We start from the raw sequence: 26,767 nt of genomic DNA, 5'->3' as shown, positions 1-26,767 counted from the left end.
CTAGAAATTTTAACACAGTGGCGTGCACAAAAATTTGTGGATTTCATCCAGACATCCCTCTTACATTACTAATAGTTTGTGTTCTAAACGATCTTAATTTGGTCCAGACTGTCCCATTGCTTGCGTCATGATATGCAGACAGCCTCTGCTCGCCTAAAATCTTACAAAACTTTGAATTTTTTATGTATTGAACTCAAATTCTATACAGATTAGTTTAATTCTATACAGAATATATATGCAAAATTTCATTGAAATTGGAGGTGGTAAGTTTTGAGAGCCCTGGTCCACTTGACATTATTCTGTCTTTGTAGTTATTTCAATGGTATAATGGAGCTGCTATTGTTGTAGGCTTGTAATTCTTGGGCTCCTTTGACACTACTTCCATTTATGAGAATTAATTTACTCTTTTCGAAGCAACTGGAGAATATTTGTTCCTCCTGTGCAAGATTTATAAAAATATGTTTGAGCTTTTGACAGGTATTTTCTGTTTTCTTTAGGTATCTTGATTACTAAATGGCTAAAAGAGTGCACTGTGCACTATCCCATTCACATTCCCCATCCAGCGGCTTCCATGGGCAACAAAAATCTGATTTAAAATTTTAAAATGCTTAAATATACCACTGAATTTACCTGCAAAATTATAGCATTGTACGATGCACAGTTCAGGAGATATGATGTCATAAATGTTAAAAAAAAAAAAAAAAAAAACACAGAACTGTCATGGACATTGGAGTATGATTCTCTAAAGAATCAGGGTGCAGTTACTGTTAACATCTGATCCCTCAGCATTTTGTTTCCAGATTATTCCATTTTTTATATTTCGAAAACATGTGGCAGTAACAAGAATAAACTCTCTGTTTCCGTGTTGCAAGTGATCTACTGTTTTGTGGTTCCAATTGTAATGTATTTCATATGGTCCATTCATTCGTTTCCTCTGTGAAAAGTACTAGAAGAACTGATATTTTTTGGAAAGAATTACATCTCAATCATAATAGAAGCGTTTGTCATTGACAAAATTATTTTTAAAATACTTTATTCTCGAACACAGGCACATAAAATTGTAAATGAGATTACTAGTTTCAAACATCTTTAGATCATAGGAACCAGAAGCACACTCACATGAACATTGAGAAAACCATATTGGTAATGTGATTTTATGTGCTTGTGAGTGAAGCACTGCCTCCTCTTATGATCTACAGACAAGCAGTGATGGCAGAATGATAATTTCCATTGCAGCTAGTGCTGGTGTTAAGCACTCACAAAGCTACCTCACACAGTAATTCTCATTTGAAATTTAATGTGGCTGTGTCGGACAATAAATTGATTTACAAATGATTAAAGCTGCATAGGCGTGGAAACTCTGTTACCAAGCACATTTGCTGAGAAAAACAAAGGTCCAGATATCAGTTCTGGTCTGACACACATTTTTAATCCACCAGAAAGTTTCATTCAGTTACTTCCCCTCCGAAGAGATGAGTGTTGGCTTATTTTGTATATTTACACTCCTGTTCTCTTATGGAAATATCTTATGGAACATGCTCCTAGAGTAAATAATTTGTTTATTCGGGAAAAATGAGAGGTAGGAAAGTTGCATAAAATAATTTTCATTTGGTGTTTGCCCTCTAATCTAGGGTTCAGTTCAGAATGAAGTTATGTGCTCTGATGTGAAGATAGTCAATAAACTCTGATTTGTCGTATAGCAAGAAATGGGGAATTCCTACTTATCAAAAGACTATTAAAAATGTACCTCGTTAGCTACTCCTACAAATTATCTGATTATCCAGTTTCAAAGACTGAATATTTCTGTTAGCTTCTCAATAAGTTGATCCCATCTATGTAGTCGAGCGATCAGCACATGTGATTGCCATGGGGGTGGACATGGACTCAATTCCTGGCACAGTTATATGGGGATTTTCCTGGGTGGGAGGACTGGAATTAAGTCCACTTAGCTGAGGAGCCACTTGAATAGCAAGTAGTGGCTCCAAGGTGTCAAAATCTAACAACAGCCAGAAGAGTGGTATCCTGTGTGCAGATCTCGTGCCACTCCATGCTGCATCGGAATGGTGCCTTATGGTAGAAGCTAACAGTGGTACGTTGGCACCACTCACTTTGCTGGGCCTGATTGTGGAGTGAAGTGAATGTTGAACAGTCAGTAGACACATAACCAAGATTGAAAGTGGTAATCTTTGAGAAGTTGTTTTCACTGAAAATGAACAGGAGAAACGTACATACACAGATAAATTGCCTTGGCTGAGTTCATTGTACTGGCGCTTCTGCTCCACTGGTGTGAGGATCTGTGTCATATGGAGTGGATAAGAGGGAAATGGAAGTGGAGTGGGTGAGTGAGAGCTGAGGGAAAACGTGGCTTGGCCTCTCAATCATCCCCACCCTCTTATCACTTGCACCCCATCTTGTCATGGCTGATACAATCTCTACATACACCAGTGTCCCCTTTGCCTGTGACTGTCAAAGTCCCAGCATTGTACCTACCCCAAACCCACCACTTCATTGTTATACAGTTGACAAACTTTATCCTGACCCATGAATTTTTCTACTTCAAGGGGATGATGTACAAACAAGTCTTTGGCACAACCAAGGGCACTCTTACGGCAATGACAACTTCTTCAAGGTGCACATTGAGGAAACCCTTGTAGCCAGTCAAGATCCTAACCTCAGTTCATTGGCAATATCATCATGAACTGGACACCCAGGGCCAAGTCAAACAGTTCTATTTTCTGCACAGCCTCAGCATCTTCTTTTTCTTCCATATCAGTCTTTCTCAGGCCAGCACGTCTCTTCCCTGGGCATTGCCTTCTATCTCGTTGAAGGCTCCTTATACACTTCTACATGTATCAAACCCAGAAACAAATCTGGCCACCCTTTCCCATTATGCTGAAGGCCTACCCTACCCTCCAATCATAGTGTGCAATCATATTTCCCATGCCATTTCCACACATGCCCCTAATCCTCTAACATCCTGAGAAACCAACTGTAAGGGAGCATTTCATCCCAGTGTCAGTACCCAGTGCTGCATGGGTAGGGAAAGCTGACCATGTTTTTTTCCAGTGCTCTGACTACCAGCTGTTTTGCATGGGTGTGGCCGGGTCGACAGAAGCGTCCGATCCCACGCGTCGGCTTTGACCCGTGACGTAAGGGTGTTGTCGTGTGTGACGTCGTGACGGCGCGGAGTTTGGTTTGAGTGTGGCTGTCTCCAGTTCTTTTTTATCTTATTTTATTTACTTTTCTGATCTGTTCGTTCTATCTCGTGAGATATTTTTTTTTTTATTTAAAAACACTTACTACTTATTTTAATTATCTGTTTCCTCCAATTTCTGTTTTAGTTTATTATATTTATCTTTCTGATCTGTTCGTTCTATCCCATGAGATTTTTTTTTTTAAAGACAAAAAACACTAATCAGCTACTGAAGCATCTTTATTTTCTATGGGTTGCAGGGGTTACGACCCCTGGGGAGGTGGGTGAGTATTCATGCATGGCCGTCTTCACTTACACATTGTAGCTATGCAAGGCGTCTAAATTTGTTTATATTTTGTTTGCCCCCCACCCAAAGCACCCCATTTCCCGCGCTTGTCCCATTAGTGTCATTAGGCTTCTTGTGGAAAGTGTGTGTGTTTGTTTTTGTATCCGCCATATTTGTGACGTCATGGGTCAAAGCAGACGGGCGGGATCGGACGCTTCCGTATTTCCGTGTGGCCAACTTTGATTTGTTGGCAGAATTTTAGAAAAGTCTAACTCATCTATAAAGGAGACCCTCGATGGGAAAGCCTTGACAGTCAAAATGACAATCGTAATACTAATGTTGAATACATTTGTCTCCTTCAAACCCTGTGGTGGGAATGTACATAAAGTTGTGAGCAATGGGGTCATAAACAGTACGACATGTAAGTTTGAGTTAGTCCTGGAAGCATGCTTTGATAGCCCAAGTTGTTAAAGTGGCTGCTCGCGACAAGTGGGAAATTTGGGTTTGATTATCGGTCTGGCACAAATTTTCACATGTCGCCAATAGGTAGTATCTTCATACCCAGTCCAGCTAGCATGAAAAAGATTTTACAATTGTGAATATGTTTCGAACTATTGAGAAAAATTTGGAACCAGTATTTGTAGCTCATTGCAGAATGATTCCTCTGCCACCAAAGTACATTTCACATAAGGACCATGGAGATGAGCCAACATAAATTAGGGTTTGTTGTTTTTTTTCCCCCTTTTTTAATTTGTGAGTGGAACAGAAAAGGAAATGACTAGTAGTGGTACAAGGTACCCTTCGCCTGCACCACATGGCGGCTTGTGGAAGATGTCTATAGGTGTAGATCAGTAACATTTTTATTAGACGTATGAGGTCCGTTTAGCCTGTTTCATTCACTGAATTTTTATCCTTTCACCTATTAAATTCAATATCTTGCGCATTATCCAAGGATTTTGTAGTGGGCCTTGTCTTCTTGTCTATTTGATTCTCTGCTGCCTTCATTATTTCATATCTCAAAGCTACTTCTTTGCCTCCAGTTGTATTCCTTCCCCCCCATTTCAGCCAGTTGATGAGTGAAACTACTTTTGAACCTCCGAACAACCTCTGGTTATTTCAATTTATTTGGGTCTCATCTCCTTAATTTCGTACCTTCCTGCAGTTTCTTCCATTTCAAACAGGGGGCAGTTCATTACCAATAAATTAATTTCAGTGTTCACATCTCCTCCAGGATATGTTTTACAGTTTAAAATTTAGTTTTGAAATCTCTTTCTTGTCCGTATGTAATCTACCTGAAACCTTCTGGTGTCCTAGTATTAGCAATGATGAAATTGTGGTCGGTTCGGAATTCTGCTAGGCAATTTCTCATTTCATTCCTCTTTCCCAGTCTATGCACCCTCTTATTTTTCCTTCTCTTCCATTTTCTCTGAATACCTTCCTTTATATCATCATTCTTTCTTTCAGCCTCTTCATTTTCTGCACAACTAGTGGACATATAAAATAGTAATACTGTGGTGGGCACTGCCTTTGTCTATAATAGCTACTGTAATACATTCACAATGCTGCTTACAGTAACTTACCCACATTCTTATTCTCTTATTAGACCTACTTCTGCATTGCCCGTGTTTGAGTTTATGTCGATGACCCTTTGGTGAGCTGACGAGAAGTCCTGCTAATATTCTATGCTACTTCTTACTATATCTAACTTCAATCTATCTGTGTTTTTAATCCTCTAACTTACCTATCCAATTAAGGGATCTAAAATTCCATGCTCCAACCTGTAGAATACCTGTTGTATTTCTCCTGATGACCATATCTTCTGGACTACCCCAACCCAGAGACTGAAAAGGCTTTTGCCACTCTTAAGGAACCACATATTTGTCCGACTTTTCCACAGGTATCCTTCCGATGTCATTGCGAAAGGGGGGGAATAATGTCTTCTGTAATAATGTTAGAAAATAACTTAAAATGAAACATGAAATAAGTATTTTGTGAAAGAAATATACTGAAAGTTTTTAAAGTATAAAATAGTTCTATTTAAGAAGAAAGAAATGAAAATCAATGTACACGGCCTTATAGCTATGCAAGAGATTTATAGTGCATATGATACATGATCTTTATCCAGCTATTTCAGGGTTGGGACTGGGATGGTTCTTCTATTTCGCAGAGGGCCAGCTGCACCTGTAAATAGGCCATTAATAGGTACCGGAAAATTTGGAGATAACAATAATGCAAAATTAATGATTTTTAGCAAAGTCTGTGATTTTTACATGATATTGTAAAATTTGTGACTTTTTTGTGTAAAAATATTTATAAATCTGAGGACAGCAATTTAATAATATTTGTAAGTAATAGTTATTGAAAGCTAAATTGGAGTTTTGATGTCTAATCTCCTCAAGGCTTGGATTCGTCTGAAATCTCCTAAGCTTAAAAGGACAGTCGACTTCCTGTGTAATGAAATTTGATGTAACTTTGAAAATGGGACAGATTTGACAAAAAAAAAAGGTCAAATTTGGCAAGAAAACACTGAATTTGGCGAGGCAGGGAATTTGGCCAAAAAATTACGCTGAATTTGGCCATAAAATAAAACCGTATTTTTGCGTCCCTAGCTATTAGTTCTGTTGGATCACTGTCTCCAAAGGCATTTTAAAGCTACCACCAACTCAGCCTCTATCCTGTTCCTCCTTCCCAGGTAGGAATGTGTGTATTCCTTTTGTATGTACATAATTGCATGGTCAAATGTGCCACCATGTTACGAAGTGTTTGTACATCATGTATCTCAGGCAGAATGTGGGAACCAGTCTGGTATGTACCTACATGGATGTGGAAAATTGTGTGTGTGTGTGTGTGTGTGTGAGAGAGAGAGAGAGAGAGAGAGAGAGAGAGAGAGAGAGAGAGAGAGAGAGAGAGCGAGTTTGTTTGTATCCTGCAGTATATGGCTTTGTGATCGCACAATTCTCGAAGTAGTATTCCGATCTGGCAGTACGCAAACACTTTAAAGCCAAGATAATGTTATGTATGAATATCTTTAATCTGAATGAAAGAGAGGAAATTCAGTATATTTTGAAATTTGCTTATAACTAAGGACGAATGCAGTCCAAAGTGCTGCAAAAACAACTTGTTAAGATTTGGAGCATGGTGTGGTATCTGTATGTGAGGTGCAAACTTAATTGCTATGTTTTCCATCTGAAAATAGTGATGTCAGAGATAGGTCTCACTCATCTCAACAAAGTTCTGGAAAATTGATGAAGTCACAAGAAAAGTTGATGGATGCCTGCATGTTAATGTATCACTGTGATATGCTTGCTCACAATATAATGAACTATTTGTTGTGGAGCACAAAGTTACACATGAAGACTGTATTTCATTGATTAAATGGAAGAACCATTTATATTCTGTAAGGGTGGGCTCGGTGGCTGAGTGTCGGACTACAGTTCCAGATGTGTGAAGCTCAATCCTCAGACACTTTTTTTCCTACTGAAGGGGAAATTCATTTTAGAATATTATAAAATTACAAGGAAATTGAATGGCTGGGCAGTACTTAGCCAGCTTTTTGAACAGTTAGTTCCTTCCATAGGAATAAAGAGATATAGGTTGAGGAAGGTTAGAGAGGAGGGTCAGGTGGCTCACTGCCCAGGATGTGAGAACCAGGCAGCTGCAGATACTCACAACAGCTGCTCGTCAATCTGGGATAAGAGTGACCTCACCCCTTCCTTCCTCAAACTATTCCTCTTTCCTGACTGAGGAACAAACTCATAAGTCCTAAGCTTGTCATCTCGCCTTTTTTTATATCAGTGTTCTATCTTCTGTCACCTCTGGCAGTGATCTGCATGTGTGAAATATACCAAGTCATTCCATAATATGGAGTCTACGTTAAACCTCTCCCATTCCATCCATCCTATAACTGGCTGGGTGAGTCTGTTCAAAGGTCAGTGATAAACAAATGTGTATCACTGTAGTTGGACCGTGCCAATTAAAGTATTCTAAATTTTGTGTTCATTGTTCTTTGAGCCAATGGAGACCTGACTTGAGAATATATTCTACCCATTTAACAAATTCTTTTAAGACCCCAAAAATGAAAAATATGTCACATCAGGTTTTCTGGTGGATCTGCCAAGTATGCAGTTCCTGCAAAACAGCGTGATAGAGAACACACATAGCAACCTGCTTTAGTTCAGCTCCCGCCCACAGCCTGCAGGTGAAGTCCGCATCGTGGTCCCTGTTAGTTGGCTTCCTGTGCTCTCTACATTTCTGTCTTGCAGTGCCACTATCACAGATGTGCAACTTTCTGACATGATCACCAGTTCTTTATTGTGTGTTCACCAGAAGACTGGGCCAGTTTGGGTGTAGACAGTTGCTAGTTGACAGCAGCCACAGTAGCAACCGCCTGAATATGTTGAACAGTTGCATTAATGAAATAATTTAGAATTTATACTATGTACACCTGTAGCAGACCAAGTAATTGCCTATTTGGGAATGAAACTTGCTCCCACTGTCACAAACCCAGAATTGGAAGATACGAGGGGCTTCGAGAAGGAAGTTACACCATTATTATGGCAGGCCAAGTAACTTCTATTGCTCGCTGCAATACCCTTCAAAGTGACAGATATATGACACTATTTTTCAACATAGTCACCAAGCATATGTAAATGGCGCTCAGAACATTCTACTGATCGTTCGATTCCTCCATGGTAGAAATCTGCTCCATGGGCACGGAGCCATTCGAGAACTGCTGCATGAAGACCCTCATCACTGAAAAATCACTTTCCACCCAGATGTTCTTTCAGCTTTTCGAAAAGATAGAAATTGCATGGTTGAAGACCTGGACTTCTTGATCAGCATCATCCACTTCAGTGCAGCCTTGGTCAAATTGCTGACACTATTTCAGTGTAGGTGGATGTGACATTGCATTCAGTTCATATACCTTAGAGTTTCATGGTGAACCTATTTTGCCCACAAGAAACCTACTGTCCATGCATGCTTGAACTTTGGAGTATGTTTACACCTGCTATGCCATTACAACCGCAAACTGTTTGTGTAACTTACGTGATGAAATCCCTTCATGTATGGTTAAAGCAAGTGTGTTTAAAAATTGAAAATAAAATAATTGGTCTGCAGGATTAGCTGATATTTATTTCTCTTGTCAGGTAAATGCTTATTTTCTTTGAGATGGAAGAGGCATGATGTTTCTCTGTAGAAATGGATAGTGGATTGGGCTGGTCTATTAACTGCAGAGTTCACTCTTACTGTGTGGTGGTGCCCCCATGTAATAGAACCCAGTACATTGTCCTGGATGGTGCGTGCTCATCAGGGTGATGTCTGTCATTAAGAGTGCACCAGGCAAGTGTGATAGGAGAGCCCTTGTTCTCTGTATATGTAAATGATTCGACAAACAGGTGAGCAGCAGTGTGCAGCTGTTTGCTGATGATGCTGTGCTTTACAGAAAGGTGTCTTTGTTGAGCGACTTTGGGAGGATACAAGATGACTTGGACAAAATTTCTATTTAGCGTGATAAATGACAGCATGCTCGAAATGTAGAAAACTGTAAGTTAATGCAGATGAGTAAGAGAAAGCATCCCATGATGTTAATGTACAGCACTAATAGTGTACTGCTTGACACACTCGTACTGATTAAATATCTAGGCATAACATTGCAAAGCAGTATGAAATGGTACGAGCACATAAGGTTGATAGTAGAGAAGTGGTTAATTCTGGTTTGTAGGCAGAATTTTAGGAAAATGTGGTCCATCTGTAAAGGAGCTACATGTAGAAAACTAATGCAAACAATTTTTGAGCACTGCTTGAGTATTTCGGATTTTCACTAGGTCATAGGTCCCTCAAACAAAAAACCGTGCCCAGTTCTTGGAAAAAGGCACAGGTCACACCTCTCGACAAGAAGGGTAATTGAAGTGATCTGCAAAACTACTGTCCAATATCCTTGACATCGATTTGTTGCAGAATCTTGGAACATATTCTGAGTTCAAACATAGAGGTATCTTGAACAGAATGACCTCCTCAGTGCCAACCAGCATGGATTTCGAAACTATCAATCATATGAAATCCAACTTGCACTTTTGTCACATGACATACTGAAAGTTTTGGATCAAGGCAATCAGGTAGATTCAGTGTTTCTTGATTCCCAAAAAGCATTTGACTCAGTACTGCACCTGTGCTTATTGTCAAAAGTATGATCATGTAGGGTATGAAATGAAATTTGTGACTAGATTGAGGACTTCTTGGTAGGGAGTGATTAATAGTACAATCAGGCTTTTTGCAGATAATACATTTATCTATAATGAAGTACTGTATGGAAGAAGCTGCATAAATATTCTGTCAGATCTTGATAAGATTTTAATGTGGTGTAGAGACTGGCAACTTGCTCTAAATGTTCGAAATGTAAAATTTTGCACTTCACAAAACATAAAAACTTAGTATCCTTTGACTACATCAGTGAGTCACTGTTGGAGTCAGACAACTCATACAAATATCTGGATGTAACATTTTGTCGGGATATGAAATGGAATGCTCACATATGTTTAGTCGTGGGTAAAGCAGGTTGTAGACCTCAGTTTATTGGTAAAATATTGGGCCAGCACAATCAGTCTACAAAGGAGATTGCTTACAAATCCATCATGCGACCGCTTCTAGAACATGGCCCAAGTGATGGGACTTAGTCCCATGTGGTATAACGGAGGACATTGAATGTATACAGAGAAGGGCAGCACGAATGGTCACAGGTTTGTTTAATCCATGGTAAAGTGTCACAGAGATGCTGAAGGAAGTAAACTGGCAGACTCTTGAAGACAGGTGTAAACTATCCCGAGAAAATCTGTTAACAAAGTTTCAAGAACTGGCGTTAAGTGATTACTCTAGGGATATACTACCACTCCCTATGTATCGCTTACGTAGGGATCATGAGAATAAGATTAGAATAATTACTGCCTGTACAGGTGCATTCAAACAACCCTTCTTCCTGCACTCCATATGTGAATGGAACAGGAAGAAACCATAATGAGTGATACAATGGGATCTCATGGTTGTTTGCAAAGTATAAATGTAGATGTAGATTAAAGAAAGACAGTGAAGCACTGCAGAGATTTCTTACCGGTAGTTTGATCAACACACAAGTACTATCGAGAGGCTTTATGAACTCAAATGTGAATCCCTATAGAGGAGACGATGTTCTTTTCACAGAACACTATTGAGAAAATTTAGAGAACCGACAATTTAAGCTGACTACAGAATGACTGTACTGTCGCCAATCTACATTTCAGTAAGGACCATGAACATAAGATAAGAGAAACTAGGACTTATAAGGAGACACATAACAGTTGTTTTTCCCTCACTCTGTTTGAGGGTGCAAAATGAAAGGGAGTGACTAGTAGTGGTACAAGTCACCCTCTGCCATGCACCATACAGTGGCTTTCAGAGTATGTATGTAGATGTACATATACATAATTCTTACCACAGTACAGCTTGTTGGTTTCATACATACATGAGGGATGTGTACTGTCAAGCTTTATGGAAGAGCGGTAAACTATGGAATTTCTTCCGTTGCCTAAGTAATCTGAACTTCTACATAACATCAAGCAATTTTAACAACTTGTTGCAAGTTAAGAACACCACATTCTGCACAAACTTGATTTGACTCTTCAACACTTGACACTCCTGTTCAATTACACAGAAGATCCAGTGCATGAACGGTAACACAAGTGGTATTCCTCCAAAGAGAACTGGAACATTTGAACTATAATCTTATGTTGATGATGTTATGTACAGATCCCAACAAACTACTGCCTGCAGGGAGTTGGAAAATGTCCTCTTACATCATTCATATGTGCAAGTAGAACACTTTTGCATTCCTGACAGTCAGTAGTTATGACATCTGAAGACAACTGTGGTTACAACTGATGATTATCTACTTGATCATGTTGTAGTGCAGGTTTTTTAATTTATAAGCAATGTTTTTATTCATATATTGCACAGCAGATTGGATCATAATTTGTGATCTATGTGATACAGATACAATATGTAATTTTATGATCATGTTAGGTGAGACCCTACTACTCTGCTGTTTGGTGTTTGGAATACACTAAATATCTAAATCAGACATTACATTTCAGTATACAGCCTGAGCAGGGAAGAACGAATGGTGATTACGATTGGTGAGGTAATTCAAGAACTTATCAAGGCTCATGAAAATGGTAAAGACGTAGATCTGAATAAACTGAAAACACGAATAGCATCAAAATATGGTTTAGAATCGTCGCCACGATTGGTGGATATTATCGCTGCTGTACCTCTTGACCACAAGAAGACTTTGTTGCCAAAATTGAAAGCAAAACCAATCAGGACTGCAAGTGGGGTGAGTAATGTAATATTTAATAATGTTCAGAAAATATTCTTTAGAAGTAAGTTTGTGTAAAAAATAAGAAATATGTTTGCCACATTCAGACATACTCCATAACCAACCGACATTTGAAAATTTGTACCAATTCCGGTATTCCAACCTGGGCCACCTGCTCACTAGGCAGATGCGCCAACAACTGTACCATACAGGCACAGTGAATGTGCACAAATCCATGGACTACTCGTAGCACACCTTCCCCCTCAATCCAAATTCCCATGCATGCTTCAGTATACTGGTATTCCCCCCAAACTTGTACAGCATTGCTCCAGCTATATTGGAATACCACCTCACCATCAAATGAAATGGGAGATCCTGCCTGAAACCCAGGCATAGGTGTTTTAATAAAATGAAACTTTATGGTTCCAGAGATCTTTCCAAGTCTTTAGTTTTATTTTTGCCAAAATTGCATTACACAGATTGTGCACTATGGCATCACATATCATTTTTTAATTTTATTTTGTGATTTTGTATGCTCTTGATATATTGACGAACTGTCAAAAACCATTTCATATCAATCTGACACATTCCAAATTGGAAGCAGAACTGTAGTGTCACCATTATTATTAAATATTGTCAGTGCTTGAAATGTATCAAGCTGCCTGCATTTAGGAGTATGTTCCCCATCATCTTGTAAGAAGCACATCCTGAGTTTAGCTCTTGGTTTTGGGGGCAAGGTAAAAAAATAAAATAAAATTAAGAAGGTAATAAACATTCCACGTAGGAAATATATATTTAAAAACAAAGGTGATGTGACTTACCAAATGAAAGTGCTGGCAGGTCGACAGACACACAAACATGTGTGTTTGTGTTTGTTTGTGTGTCTGTCGACCTGCCAGCACTTTCATTTGGTAAGTCACATCATCTTTGTTTTTATATATATATAGAAGGAAACATTCCACGTGGGAAAAATTATATATAAAAACAAAGATGAGGTGACTTACCGAACGAAAGCGCTGGCAGGTCGATAGACACACAAACAAACACAAACATACACACAAAATTCAAGCTTTCGCAACAAACTCTTGCCTCATCAGGAAAGAGGGAAGGAGAGGGGAAGACGAAAGGAAGTGGGTTTTAAGGGAGAGGGTAAGGAGTCATTCCAATCCCGGGAGCGGAAAGACTTACCTTAGGGGGAAAAAAGGACAGGTATACACTCGCACACACGCACATATCCATCCACACATACAGACACAAGCAGACCCTGCTGTGTCTGTATGTGTGGATGGATATGTGCGTGTGTGCGAGTGTATACCTGTCCTTTTTTGCATTGTTCAGCTATACTGCATTAGGGGAACTCTTTTACTGTCTTGTAAATGAATTTGTTTATGATATATTTCAGCATTAGATGAAACATATGCCTACCATTAGTTTTGACCCTTGGTAAGTCTCATCAGATGATTTGAACTAGTACTTGTGAAAGTTGTTATACTGTGATAAGTTACTGTTTAATGTTTTGAAATAACCTGATGATTTGCTGATAAGTTGAAAATGATTAATACTGTTTGTGTGGTCTGAGGCCAAAAAATATAATTTAAAAAAAAATCACATGGATTTTTCTTTCTTTTGAAATCACACATGTAGTTTTGCTTTATCATTAATACAAGAGAATTGAAGTCTTAATAAATGCTGTAACGTTAATACCTGTCCTTCCTTTTCAGTTCATAATTTACATCTCTCTTATTGTCATGGTGTATCCACAGTGCATTTGTATTTTGTTAATTTCTCAGTCCTGATTTTCTGAACTGGATCAGCTTAAGACCAGAGAAAATGTCCGTACTTTCATAGTCAAACCTGCTGGCTCCTCCCCTCCCTTGCCACCATCCACCCACCTTGCTCCCACATTTTGTTAAGATCTCCTTACTTCTTAGGCTTTAGTTCTTATTCTATCAGTTACAAATGTAAAGTGCTTACTTTTTAATGTATTTTCCACTCTGCTTATTAATTTCTATGCATAATTTACAGTGTACAATTTTTTGTATTTTATTACTATATGTGAATTCAAAATTAATGAATACAGTTTATCTGTCACATGCCGAAGTATACTTGGTATTAGTGTTATTGAGTATCTACCTATTTCCCTAGTTATATTTTAATTTTATTATTAATTCTGGTCACCATCTGTACATATTAAACATTGCTCATGGCATATATATAGCTTTCGCAACCCAAGGTTGCTTCATCAGGAAAGAGGGAAGGAGAGGGAAAGACGAAAGGATGTGGGTTTTAAGGGAGAGGGTAAGGAGTCATTCCAATCCCGGGAGCGGAAAGACTTACCTTAGGGGGAAAAAAAGGACAGGTACACACACACACACACACACACACACACACACACACACACACACACACACACACACACACACACATCCATCTGCACATATACAGACACAGGCAGACGTATGTAAAGGCAAAGAGGTTGGGCCCAATGTAGTGCACATAGCACAATGTAGTGAAAGGTTGGTGTGCGTGTGTGCGTGCGTGCGTGTGTGTGTTTTTTCCATTATTTTTTGGTCACCTTATTGTATATGGTTTCAATGAATTATTTCAGTTGAATGCTTGGGTAGAGTCTTCAACAAAGTTAGTAGTGACCTATCCTCTTACAGAGAGAGGCAGCTTCCACAGACGTTCAAAATCTATCAAGAACAACTAAATACAACAGGCATGGCATTCGCTGAGCTGTAGCAGATGGTACAGTAAATTTTCTGACATACACAGGTAATTTTTAACATTTGTAGCAGTTGAAGTATGATGCTGCCTTTTTCTTTTTAATGGAGCTATATGTCTTTTTCTGTGGCATTGAAAAGAGGTTTCAAAGAAGGCTACAATGTCAGAATGTGTGAAACTTGATGAAATAGCAATAAGATAGTAGAACCACAGCCACTCTCCCTCTGTTAAAAGAGAGTCCAAAAATGGCTGCCCTATTGCACCAAGTGTAAGCAGATAAGTAACTCAGGTGTGGTTTGTGTGTTCATTATTATGGCTGTTATATCAAGTGCTCAAATTGTTGACTTTCTGCACTGATACATACTATGAAGCAATTTGAGATGGACAATATGCCACAGTGAATTTCATCTGGATATACTGCAGCACAGTTGTGTGTTATATGTTATTTTGCATCTTTGGGAGTTGTCGGTGTTTCCTTGTAGCTCTCATGTTTCGTTTTACCTCACAAATAAAAGTTAAAAAGTGGAAGTGGGTGATTGAAATACGGGATGTGATATTGTGGAAAGAATCTGTCAGAGCACTGAAAGACCTCGGTCTGAACAATCACCTGGAGGTGATGGCAATTCCTTGGAAGAGCAAACCATAACAAAATTGGTCCATTGGTATTTAGGCTATATCAGACAGGCAAAGTACCTTCAGATTTCATGAAGATTTTAATAATCCCTATAACAAAGTATACAGATGTACTGAAGTAAATAGGCAGGTGGTGACATGGGTGAGTATTACTGAACCATCAGATTAATAAATTTACTCATGTCCAGTATGGTGAATCACAATAGGTGGCAGCTTACTATGGTTCAATGAAATTACAAAACTGTGGAATTTGCACAGAAGGTTGTTTTTATGTAAATGGTGACTAATTTCGGGCCTTAGTCCATTATCAAGCTATCCACATAAGTCCTACAATAACACCATAATGTTTGTACACATACAGCACTGGACTGTTCTATGCAAATAGTACCTTGCACTTAGCTACTCATACAAACAATGTGGACAGTGCACAAACATTAACGGTGTTATACTAGGATTTACGGGGCTAGCATGATAATGGACCAAGGTCTTAAACAGCTTGCCATTTAAATAAAAACAAATTTTTGTGCGACTTTGATGGTTTTTTAATTTTGTTGAGATTAATAAGTCATGATTGCAAAATCCAGACACGAATTATGTACAAGTGGGTGGAAGGGCTTACAGAAGTAAGCCTAGAGGAAGATCTGTTTATGTTCTGGAGAAATGTAAGGACATACAAAGCAATACTGTCTCTATGAGTTATCTTACGACAGAGTTAGAAGAAACACAAACCCACATTTATAGCATTGGCAGAGCTGTCACAACTTGCACACAAACCAGAGTGCACTTACAAGACTTAAGGAACATGGCAATAATTGAGAAGGGAGTGAGGCCAGGGTTGCATCCTATCCTCCCTATTATTCATTCTGTACTTGCAGCAAGCAGTAAAGGAAACCAAGGAGAAATTTCAAAATGGAATTAAAGTTCGCAGAGGAGAGATAAAAACTATAAAGTTTGCAGATGACATCGTAATTCTGTCAGAGGTGGCAAAGGCTATGGAAGATCAACTGAATGGAATGGATAGTGTCTTGAAAAGAGGCCATAAGATGAACATAAAAACAAGGTTAAAGACATGTAGTCAAATTAAATTGGGTGCTGCTGCGAGAATTAGGTTAGAAAATGAGACACTAAAGTTGTAGATTTTTTTAATATTTGCATGGGGAGGTAGCTACACTGACTGAAGTAAAATTGGTGTAAATGCGGATAGGAAATAGGAAATAATGCATTTCTGAAAGAGAGAAATTTGTAAGCATTGGATACACTGGTAATTGAACTGTTAGGAAGTATTTTCTAAAGGCATTTATCTGTTGTGTAGACTTGTATGGAAGTGAAATGTGCACAATAAACAATTCATACAAGAAACAAGTAGAGACTTTTGCCACATGGTGTTACAAAATAATGCTGAAGATTAGGTGGTTGGATCAAATAATTAATGAAGAGTTACATCTACACCTACTTAAATACCATGTAAGCCACAGTCTGGTGTGTGGCGAAGGGTATGTGGTACCACTTTTAATCATTTCTTTTCCTGTTCCACTCACAAATAAAGCAAGATAAAAACAACTGTCTTTATGCCTCTGTACAAGTTCTAATTTCTCTTATCTTGTGTTTGTGGCCCACAAGTCAGCTTCAGATGCATGTTCTGTAAATTTTCTCAACAGGGTTTCATGAAAAGAATGTTGCCTTACTTCCAGGTATCCTCATTTGAGTTCCTGAAGCATCACCAAATATTTGCATGTTGATTGAACCTACCAGTAACAAATGCAGCAGCCTGCCTCTGAATTGCTTTCCAAACTCTCAAGCAGTACTCAAGAATGAGTTGCACTCTTGTTTTGTATGTGGTCTCCTTTACACATGAACCATGTTCCTAAAACTCTCCCAATAAATGAAGTCAACCAGCCTTTCCCATTAGAATTCTTATATGATCATTCTGTTTCATATCTTTCTACAGTGTCTAGCCTAGAAATTTAATCAACCTGGCTGTGTCAAGTAGCACAGTACCAGTGCTGTATTCATGCATTATGTGACTGTTTTTCCCACTCACCTGCATTAACTTCTATTTTCCTACATTTAGAGCTAGCTGCCATTCATCACCACAACTGAAAATTTTGTCCAAGTCACCTTGTATCCTCCTACAGTCACTCAACAGACACCTTTCTGTACACCACGGCATCATCAGCAAACGACCACAGATTGCTGCTCATCCTGTTTGTCAGTTCATTTATTTTTATGGAGAATAATATGGGTTTATTGCATTTCCCGTGGGTACTCCTGATGATACCCTTGTCTCTGATGAGCACTCACTGTCGAGGAGAACATACTGTGTCCTGCTCTTTTAGAAGTCTTTGAGCCATATTTCCATTGTGTGTACTGTTGATCTAGCTGCTGAAGACAAGTTAAAAAAAAAAAAAGTGGCCAAAAGTACTTTGCGAAACTGCTTGTCTGTACCCACTGCAGTGAATCCACAGGCATATCCGTCTATATTCGGTAGGTTAAAGTCACCTCCAACTAATGTTGTACGATCTGGGCATTTCCGTGCTGATAAGCATAGACTTTCTTTGAATGATTCTGAAACTGTCTTGGTGGGATGAGGTGGCAGGTAAAAAAAAAATCCAATAATTAACTTCATTTTACCTCGACCTGTTACACACAGGCTGATAACGTCAGTCACACTCAAAATTGACCTTATTATCGCCAACATTTATGTCGACTGGAATGAACACACTCCTTGCTGTGGTGTCTTTGTGAAATACGTTCCATTAGTCGCTAAATATTTCAGAGCTCCCTACTTTGGGTTTCAGCCAGCTCTTGACCCCAAGAATAATTTGATAAAATTATTTAATTGGATAGATAAAAAACGTACTTACCAAGCAGCAGCAGCAGAACAAACACACAAAAGACTGTTGTGATTGGCAAGCTTTTGGAGCCAGTGGCTCCTTCTTCAGTCAGAAGGGTTGAAGAGGAAGGAAGAGGGGTGAAGGAAAAGGACTGGAGAGGTCTAGGAAATGGGATAGATTTTGGGAAAGTCACCCAGAACTGTGGGTCAGGGGAGACTTACCATGCAGTAATAATCCAATACGGTAATAATCCCATACGGTAAGTCTCGTCAGACCCACAGTTCTGGGTGACCTTCCCAAAATCTACCCCTTCTCCTAGACCTCTCCAGTCCTTTTCCTTTGCTCTTCTTCCTTCCCCTTCAACCCTTCTGCCTGAAGGAGGAGCCACTGGCTCCGAAAGCTTGCCAATCACATCAGTCTTTTATGTGTATGTTCTGCCACCACTTGGTGAATAGATTTTTTTTATCTATCCAATAAAATAATTTCATCAAGAATAATTTGAGAATTACATATACCTTGGAGGGCATAAATTCAGGAAGTTATTACAAAATAATTAGTCAGTTTATTGATAAAATTTTGATGGTCAAAGTGTCTTTAATCTGAACGCAGGATTATTTCGCTATCTGCGTATCACCTTGTGAGTGTTCTGCTGCCTAGCCCGAAAAAGCCTCAAGCTCCACCACTACTACATCCCGGAACAGGCTGCAGCAGCCTGAAGATGGCAGACCATAGTCAAAAGTGATTTCAGCTGTTCACAAACTGCATTCAGCTCCTCCTCTATCCACATACAGCATGCCCACATCCTATCTGTCCCAGCACTACCAAGAAAACACCGAAAAAGTTAAATACCTAACTTGATGATCTGCTGGTGTATAGCAGATAGCTGGAGCCTGACTGACTGGGCTGAAAGAAACAGTTACTGGATCTTCAGAACAAATAAATGAATAACAGTTGCACTATAGACTGCCTGGTTTAACATGTTAAGGTTAAAAAACATGTGATTATGCCTTCTAAATAGAAAAACATGTACAGATTGTAAGAATTATATTACTAAGAAATGCGGAAGAAGCTAAATGTACTGTATCACACTAGGGAGAAAAGAGCTCTCTGACATAATGTGTGTAAAAGAAGTGTTTGATTTGATAGAACACACTGAGAGGCGTTGAGGAATCATCAGCTTAGTAATATAGGGAAGTGGGAGGGGGATAAAAGTTACGGAGGAAGACCAAGGCTGGGGAGATAAGTCATGAAGCAAATTCCTTTTGTTGAGGTGAAGATGTTGCACAAACTGTACAGCTACTCACATTCACTATATCACTCGCCTTAGTATAATTAAAAGCCTGTCACTGTAACTGATATGTCCATACAGGTGCAAAACATAGCATAAGCATAAATGCATCTTCCTGCAAGTGCACGAGTAATGGAACTACTCTTATCTATGCCTGCAGCCTATGTGTCAGTTGCAGAAAGACCAAGACAACAAATAGATTGCAGAATCATAGGACAAAATAACAAAAACTTCAACAAGCAGGCTGCCACAGTGCCCAATATTACTGACATTGCCATCAAAGGGAAGTGTTAAATAAGTAAGCAGAAATGTAAGAATTTGCCAAGATAGGAAAGAATTACAACTTCCAGGTTGAAGTCCTGGTCCTGACACAAATTTTTATTTGTTGTTTAGATTTATATGATAAGTGAGGAGCTCTTAAATTTTCATTGCGATCCCAGATTATGGTTGCATGATGTACAAATCAGTGAGAGTTGTATATCTCTAGACAGTTCTGCCATGAGACGTTTAGGCCAACCACAGATTCGTACAGGACCAGGTTCATATCGAGCATTTATGCTGATACTATAGAACCATTACGTGCCATTCAGCAGCAACTCCACAATGTTAATCAGGCAGTCAGCAAAACAACTTGTTTGCTGTTCCAGAATATCGGTGTTCCAAATCATTGGTTGCTCTGCCATGAGAATGATAATTTCCTGTGAGCAGTTCGGTCATTCGGGATCTGAGCAAAATAAAAACATAATACAGGGTTGAAGCCAACTGCAGAGGCCTAGATTCCCCACCCTGCACCCCCACCCCCACCCCCTACACCCCTTTCCCTTCCCCGTGATATATTGGTGAGTGCTACGCTTAAATATGTTTTTAACATGACATTTTGTGAGATTTTAAATAAACACTGCAACTGTATGGTAATATTCATATGTGGATAAAGTGGAGGACCTTCTAGATAGCCCCTTGATTTGCCTTGAGTGCATCCTTAAGGTTTGTTCACCAAATAGAATTATAGTGTTTGATGCTGAATTACTGGCCATTTTGTGAGTGTAGGAGCTGATGAACTGTTTTTGTGCTGTGAAAGTCCTTGTCTTTTCCAGCCCCCAAGTGCTTTTGAAACTATGCAGTGCTTGTACCCTATAGCTAAACAAGTCTAGAACATTGGTGACTTCCTTCTGTACCTACAAATGCTATGGAAGGAGTTGTCATTCTTTTGGATAATTGAACTCTTTGGTATTCATCAACATGAGTTACAGATATAATAAAAATGCATAGGTTTGTTTACTACCTGACAAACGCTCCCCCCCACCCGCCCCGCCCCACCCCACCCCACCCCGTGCCCCAGGTGATAAGATGGATGTGGTGTGACTGTGAGTGATCAGCCAACTGCACTATTCAGAACTGTTATTTTAGTACAAATACCACCACCATCACAACCACATTTATAATGTATATCCCAATAAAGATGCAGAGTTTCATTTTTTCTGAAGTTACTTTCAGAAGTTACTTGAACTTCTGAAGTTACTTCTGAAGTTACTTCAGAAGTTACTCAGAAGTTTAAATACTCTTATTTTAAATTTATCGGTACACAATTCAGTTATGTATGAAAAACAATGTTGGACAAATGTCTCCCACAACTTTGTTAACATTACTCTTCTACAAAGTTTTAGCACATTTCTGTGGCTTGATTTCCACAATGACATGCTCAGTTTGGTCTGTTAGCTCAGGAATCAGTCTCAGTTTGTTTACATGAACATGTTATTTCACATAACTCTTCAGTAAATAGTCACATGGTTTCAAGTCGCAACATGTTGGTGACCAATTCAACTGTCCATGGCATTAGATGACGTGAATCTGAAATTTCTCACACAACAGTGCAAATGATGCAGGTATAGGAAGACAGATGGTGCCATCTTGCTGGAACCACTTGGTTTTGATTCATCACCTCTAGTTTGGGCCAGAGAAACTCTCTTATCATGTTGCAGTAATGTATGCCATCCACCTGTGACATGCTTGGAAAAAATAAGACCAATCATTCTGCCCACCCAGAACCTGCACCAAACGGTGGCTCATTCCGCAGGCATCAGCTGTTTAGTTGTTGTGTGATGTTTCTCATCATCTAACAGTTATGCTTGCTGATGTAGCCGTCTATTTAAAAATGCACCTCATTGTAAAGGCAGTATTGCTTTAAAATTGTCATACTGGTTTTCCAACATAATTGTAGAATGCACGCTGTTGCAAATGACTGGTTGACAGTAGTTATGATGTCAGTTGAATGTTGTAATGATGTAGACAAAGATTCTTTGTCAGAATTTGCTGCATTGTGCTCTGCAAAACGTTCAGTGTTTTGATCTATGGCAAATCAAGGTCCAGGGTGTTCTTTTGATTGATGGCACATCGAGGTTCAGGGTCTTGGGCTACACCACATTTACTGAGGGGAGTCTTTTCCGTAGACTGGCTGTTATGATATCATTTTGGTATATCCACATCTGCAACTGAACCAATTTCCTCAAACTTTTTTGTTACTCATAGAATTGTTGATGAATAGGGTACATTTTGCCCACCAAAAGTTGTAGACAATTTGTGAAAGGTTTTCAGAGAACTTTCCCTGTATAAGTAATAAATTTTGACAATGGCAGGACATTGTTCAACAGTAAAACAATTTATTAGTATCTCTGTATGACAGCTGAGCAATAGAGCAATAACAAGCACTGACATCTGACCAGAACAAAAATTGTGTGTGAAACATTCCACGTAGGAAAAATATATCTAAAAACAAAGATGATGTGACTTACCAAATGAAAGTGCTGGTAGGTCGACAGACACACAAACATACACACAAAATTGTAGCTTTCGCAACCAACGGTTGCTTCGTCAGGAAAGAGGGAAGGAGAGGGAAAGATGAAAGGATGTGGGTTTTAAGGGAGAGGGTAAGGAGTCATTCCAATCCCAGGAGCGGAAAGACTTACATTGTGTCTGCTCGTGTCTGTGTATGTTCCGATGGATATGTGTGTGTGTGTGTGTGTGTGTGTGTGAGTGTATACCTGTCCTTTTTTCCCCCAAGGTAAGTCTTTCCGCTCCCGGGATTGGAATGACTCCTTACCCTCTCCCTTAAAGCCCACATCCTTTCATCTTTCCCTCTCCTTCCCTCTTTCCTGACGAAGCAACCATTGGTTGCGAAAGCTAGAATTTTGTGTGTCTGTTGACCTGCCAGCACTTTCATTTGGTAAGTCACATCATCTTTGTTTTTATATATATATATAAAAAACAAAGATGAGGTGACTTACCGAACAAAAGCGCTGGCAGGTCGATAGACACACAAACAAACACAAACACACACACAAAATTCAAGCTTTCGCAACAAACTGTTGCCTCATCAGGAAAGAGGGAAGGAGAGGGGAAGACGAAAGGAAGTGGGTTTTAAGGGAGAGGGTAAGGAGTCATTCCAATCCCGGGAGCGGAAAGACTTACCTTAGGGGGAAAAAAGGACAGGTATACACTCGCACACACGCACATATCCATCCACACATACAGACACAAGCAGACATATTTAAAGACAAAGAGTTTGGGCAGAGATGTCAGTCGAGGCAGAAGTGTAGAGGCAAAGAAGTTGTTGAAAGACAGGTGAGGTATGAGTGGCGGCAACTTGAAATTAGCGGAGATTGAGGCCTGGCGGATGACGAGAATAGAGGATATACTGAAGGGCAAGTTCCCATCTCCGGAGTTCGGATAGGTTGGTGTTGGTGGGAAGTATCCAGATAACCCGGACGGTGTAACACTGTGCCAAGATGTGCTGGCTGTGCACCAAGGCATGTTTAGCCACAGGGTGATCCTCATTACCAACAAACACTGTCTGCCTGTGTCCATTCATGCGAATGGACAGTTTGTTGCTGGTCATTCCCACATAGAATGCATCACAGTGTAGGCAGGTCAGTTGGTAAATCACGTGGGTGCTTTCACACGTGGCTCTGCCTCTGATCGTGTACACCTTCCGGGTTACAGGACTGGAGTAGGTGGTGGTGGGAGGGTGCATGGGACAGGTTTTGCATCGGGGGCGGTTACAAGGATAGGAGCCAGAGGGTAGGGAAGGTGGTTTGGGGATTTCATAGGGATGAACTAACAGGTTACGAAGGTTAGGTGGACGGCGGAAAGACACTCTTGGCGGAGTGGGGAGGATTTCATGAAGGATGGACCTCATTTCAGGGCAGGATTTGAGGAAGTCGTATCCCTGCTGGAGAGCCACATTCAGAGTCTGGTCCAGTCCCGGAAAGTATCCTGTCACAAGTGGGGCACTTTTGTGGTTCTTCTGTGGGGGATTCTGGGTTTGAGGGGACGAGGAAGTGGCTCTGGTTATTTGCTTCTGTACCAGGTCGGGAGGGTAGTTGCGGGATGCGAAAGCTGTTTTCAGGTTGTTGGTGTAATGATTCAGGGATTCCGGACTGGAGCAGATTCGTTTGCCACGAAGACCTAGGCTGTAGGGAAGGGACCGTTTGATGTGGAATGGGTGGCAGCTGTCATAATGGAGGTACTGTTGCTTGTTGGTGGGTTTGATGTGGACGGACGTGTGAAGTTGGCCATTGGACAGGTGGAGGTCAACGTCAAGGAAAGTGGCATGGGATTTGGAGTAGGACCAGGTGAAACTGATGGAACCAAAGGAGTTGAGGTTGGAGAGGAAATTCTGGAGTTCTTCTTCACTGTGAGTCCAGATCATGAAGATGTCATCAATAAATCTGTACCAAACTTTGGGTTGGCAGACTTGGGTAACCAAGAAGGCTTCCTCTAAGCGACCCATGAATAGGTTGGCGTACGAGGGGGCCATCCTGGTGCCCATGGCTGTTCCCTTTAATTGTTGGTATGTCTGGCCCTCAAAAGTGAAGAAGTTGTGGGTCAGGATGAAGCCATTCGCATGAATGGACACAGGCAGACAGTGTTTGTTGGTAATGAGGATCACCCTGTGGCTAAACATGCCTTGGTGCACAGCCAGCACATCTTGGCACAGTGTTACACCGTCCGGGTTATCTGGATACTTCCCACCAACACCAACCTATCCGAACTCCGGAGATGGGAACTTGCCCTTCAGTATATCCTCTATTCTCGTCATCCGCCAGGCCTCAATCTCCGCTAATTTCAAGTTGCCGCCACTCATACCTCACCTGTCTTTCAACAACTTCTTTGCCTCTACACTTCTGCCTCGACTGACATCTCTGCCCAAACTCTTTGTCTTTAAATATGTCTGCTTGTGTCTGTATGTGTGGATGGATATGTGCGTGTGTGCGAGTGTATACCTGTCCTTTTTTCCCCCTAAGGTAAGTCTTTCCGCTCCCGGGATTGGAATGACTCCTTACCCTCTCCCTTAAAACCCACTTCCTTTCGTCTTCCCCTCTCCTTCCCTCTTTCCTGATGAGGCAACAGTTTGTTGCGAAAGCTTGAATTTTGTGTGTGTGTTTGTGTTTGTTTGTGTGTCTATCGACCTGCCAGCGCTTTTGTTCGGTAAGTCACCTCATCTTTGTTTTTTATATATAATTTTTCCCACGTGGAATGTTTCCTTCCATTATATTTTTATATATATATATATATATATATATATATATATAATGTGACTTACCAAACGAAAGTGCTGGCAGGTCGATAGACACACAAACATACACACAAAATTCAAACTTTCGCAACAAACGGTTGCTTCATCAGGAAAGAGGAAAGGAGAAGGAAAGATGAAAGGATGTGGGTTTTAAGGGAGAGGGTAAGGAGTCATTCCAATCCCGGGAGTGGAAAGACTTACCTTAGAGGGAAAAAGGGACAGGTATACACTCGCGCGCGCACTGGGCAGAAATCACATTGCGTCAACACCCGCTAGGGCCATCGCAATGCTTTGTTTTAATTAGACAGTCGGATTCCCCCAGTCCGTGCCAGTTCTGAGTTGATCGTTGAATGGCGGCCGAAGAGAATCCGCGCACCCGCGCGCCCCCGGAGGAGCACGCTAAGGCGGACGCGGCCTCGCAGCAAGGAAGATCCGTGGGAGGCCAAGGCACGGGACCGAGCTCGGATCCTGCACGCAGGTTGAAGCACCGAGGCGCGAACGCCGCGCAGGCGCGCGCATCCTGCACCGCCGGCCAGCACGAGGCCAACCAACGGCGAGAGCAGACCACGCCCGCGCTAAACGCCCGCACTTACCGGCACCCCTACGGCACTCACCTCGCCCAGGCCCGGCACGTTAGCGCTGACCCACTTCCCGACCAAGCCCGACACGCCCCGATCCTCAGAGCCAATCCTTATCCCGAAGTTACGGATCCAATTTGCCGACTTCCCTTACCTACATTATTCTATCGACTAGAGGCTCTTCACCTTGGAGACCTGCTGCGGATATGGGTACGAACCGGCGCGACACCTCCACGTGGCCCTCTCCCGGATTTTCAAGGTCCGAGGGGAAGATCGGGACACCGCCGCAACTGCGGTGCTCTTCGCACAAGCAGACATATGTCTGTCTGTATATGTGTGGATGGATGGGTGTGTGTGTGTGTGTGTGTGTGTGTGTGTGTGTGTGTGTGCGCGCGCGCGATTGTATACCTGCTGCTTTTCCCCCCTAAGGTAAGTCTTTCCGCTCCCGGGATTGGAATGACTCCTTACCCTCTCCCTTAAAACCCACATCCTTTCGTCTTTCCCTCTCCTTCCCTCTTTCCTGATGAAGCAACCGTGGGCTGCGAAAGCTATATATATATATATATATATATATATATATATATATATATATATATATATATATTTTCTGTAACTTACCAAATGTAAGCGTTGGTATGTTGATAGAGACAATAGCAAACACACACACAAATCTCAAGCTTTCGCAACCCACGGTTGCTTAATAGGGAAAGACGAAAGGATGTGGGTTTTAAAGGAGAGGGTAAGGAGTCATTCCAATCCCGGGAGCAGAAAGACTTACCTTGGTGGGGAAAAGGGACAGATATACACTGGCGCTTGCGCGCGCACACACACACACACACACACACACACACACACACACACACACACACACACACACCTGCACATATACAGACACAAGCAGACATATGTAAGGCAAAGAGTTTGGGCAGAGATGTCAGTCGAGGTGGAAGTACAGAGGCAAAGATGTTATTGAATGACAGGTGAGGTATGAGCGGCGGCAACTTGAAATTAGTGGAGGTTGAGGCCTGGCGGATAACGAGAAGAGAGGATATACTGAAGGGCAAGTTTCCATCTCCGTAGTTCTGACAGGTTGGTGTTAGTGGGAAGTATCCAGATAACCAGGACGGTGTGACACTGTGCCAAGATGTGCTGTCTGTGCACGAAGGCATGTTTAGCCACAGGGCGATCCTCATTACCAACAAACACTGTCTGCCTGTGTCCATTAATGCGAATGGACAGTTTGTTGCTGGTCATTCCCACATAGAAAGCTTCACAGTGTAGGCCGGTCAGTTGGTAAATCACGTGGGTGCTT

At 40.8% G+C, this 26,767-nt stretch overlaps 1 protein-coding gene across 1 annotated transcript in view; it reads left to right on the top strand.

The window, feature by feature from the left end:
- Nucleotides 1–26,767, top strand: part of LOC124596244 (elongator complex protein 3) — an 87,416-nt gene that overhangs the window by 4,899 nt on the left and 55,750 nt on the right. Inside the window, exon 2 of the mRNA XM_047135311.1 lies at nucleotides 11,603–11,844. Within this exon, the coding sequence (XP_046991267.1) occupies nucleotides 11,603–11,844 (242 nt within the window). The remainder of the gene's footprint in view (nucleotides 1–11,602; nucleotides 11,845–26,767) is intronic.

This window comes from Schistocerca americana, chromosome 2 (genome assembly GCF_021461395.2).
Source record: "Schistocerca americana isolate TAMUIC-IGC-003095 chromosome 2, iqSchAmer2.1, whole genome shotgun sequence".
Classification (NCBI taxonomy): Eukaryota; Metazoa; Arthropoda; class Insecta; order Orthoptera; family Acrididae; genus Schistocerca; species Schistocerca americana.
This window is presented reverse-complemented; position numbering and strand designations above follow the sequence as displayed.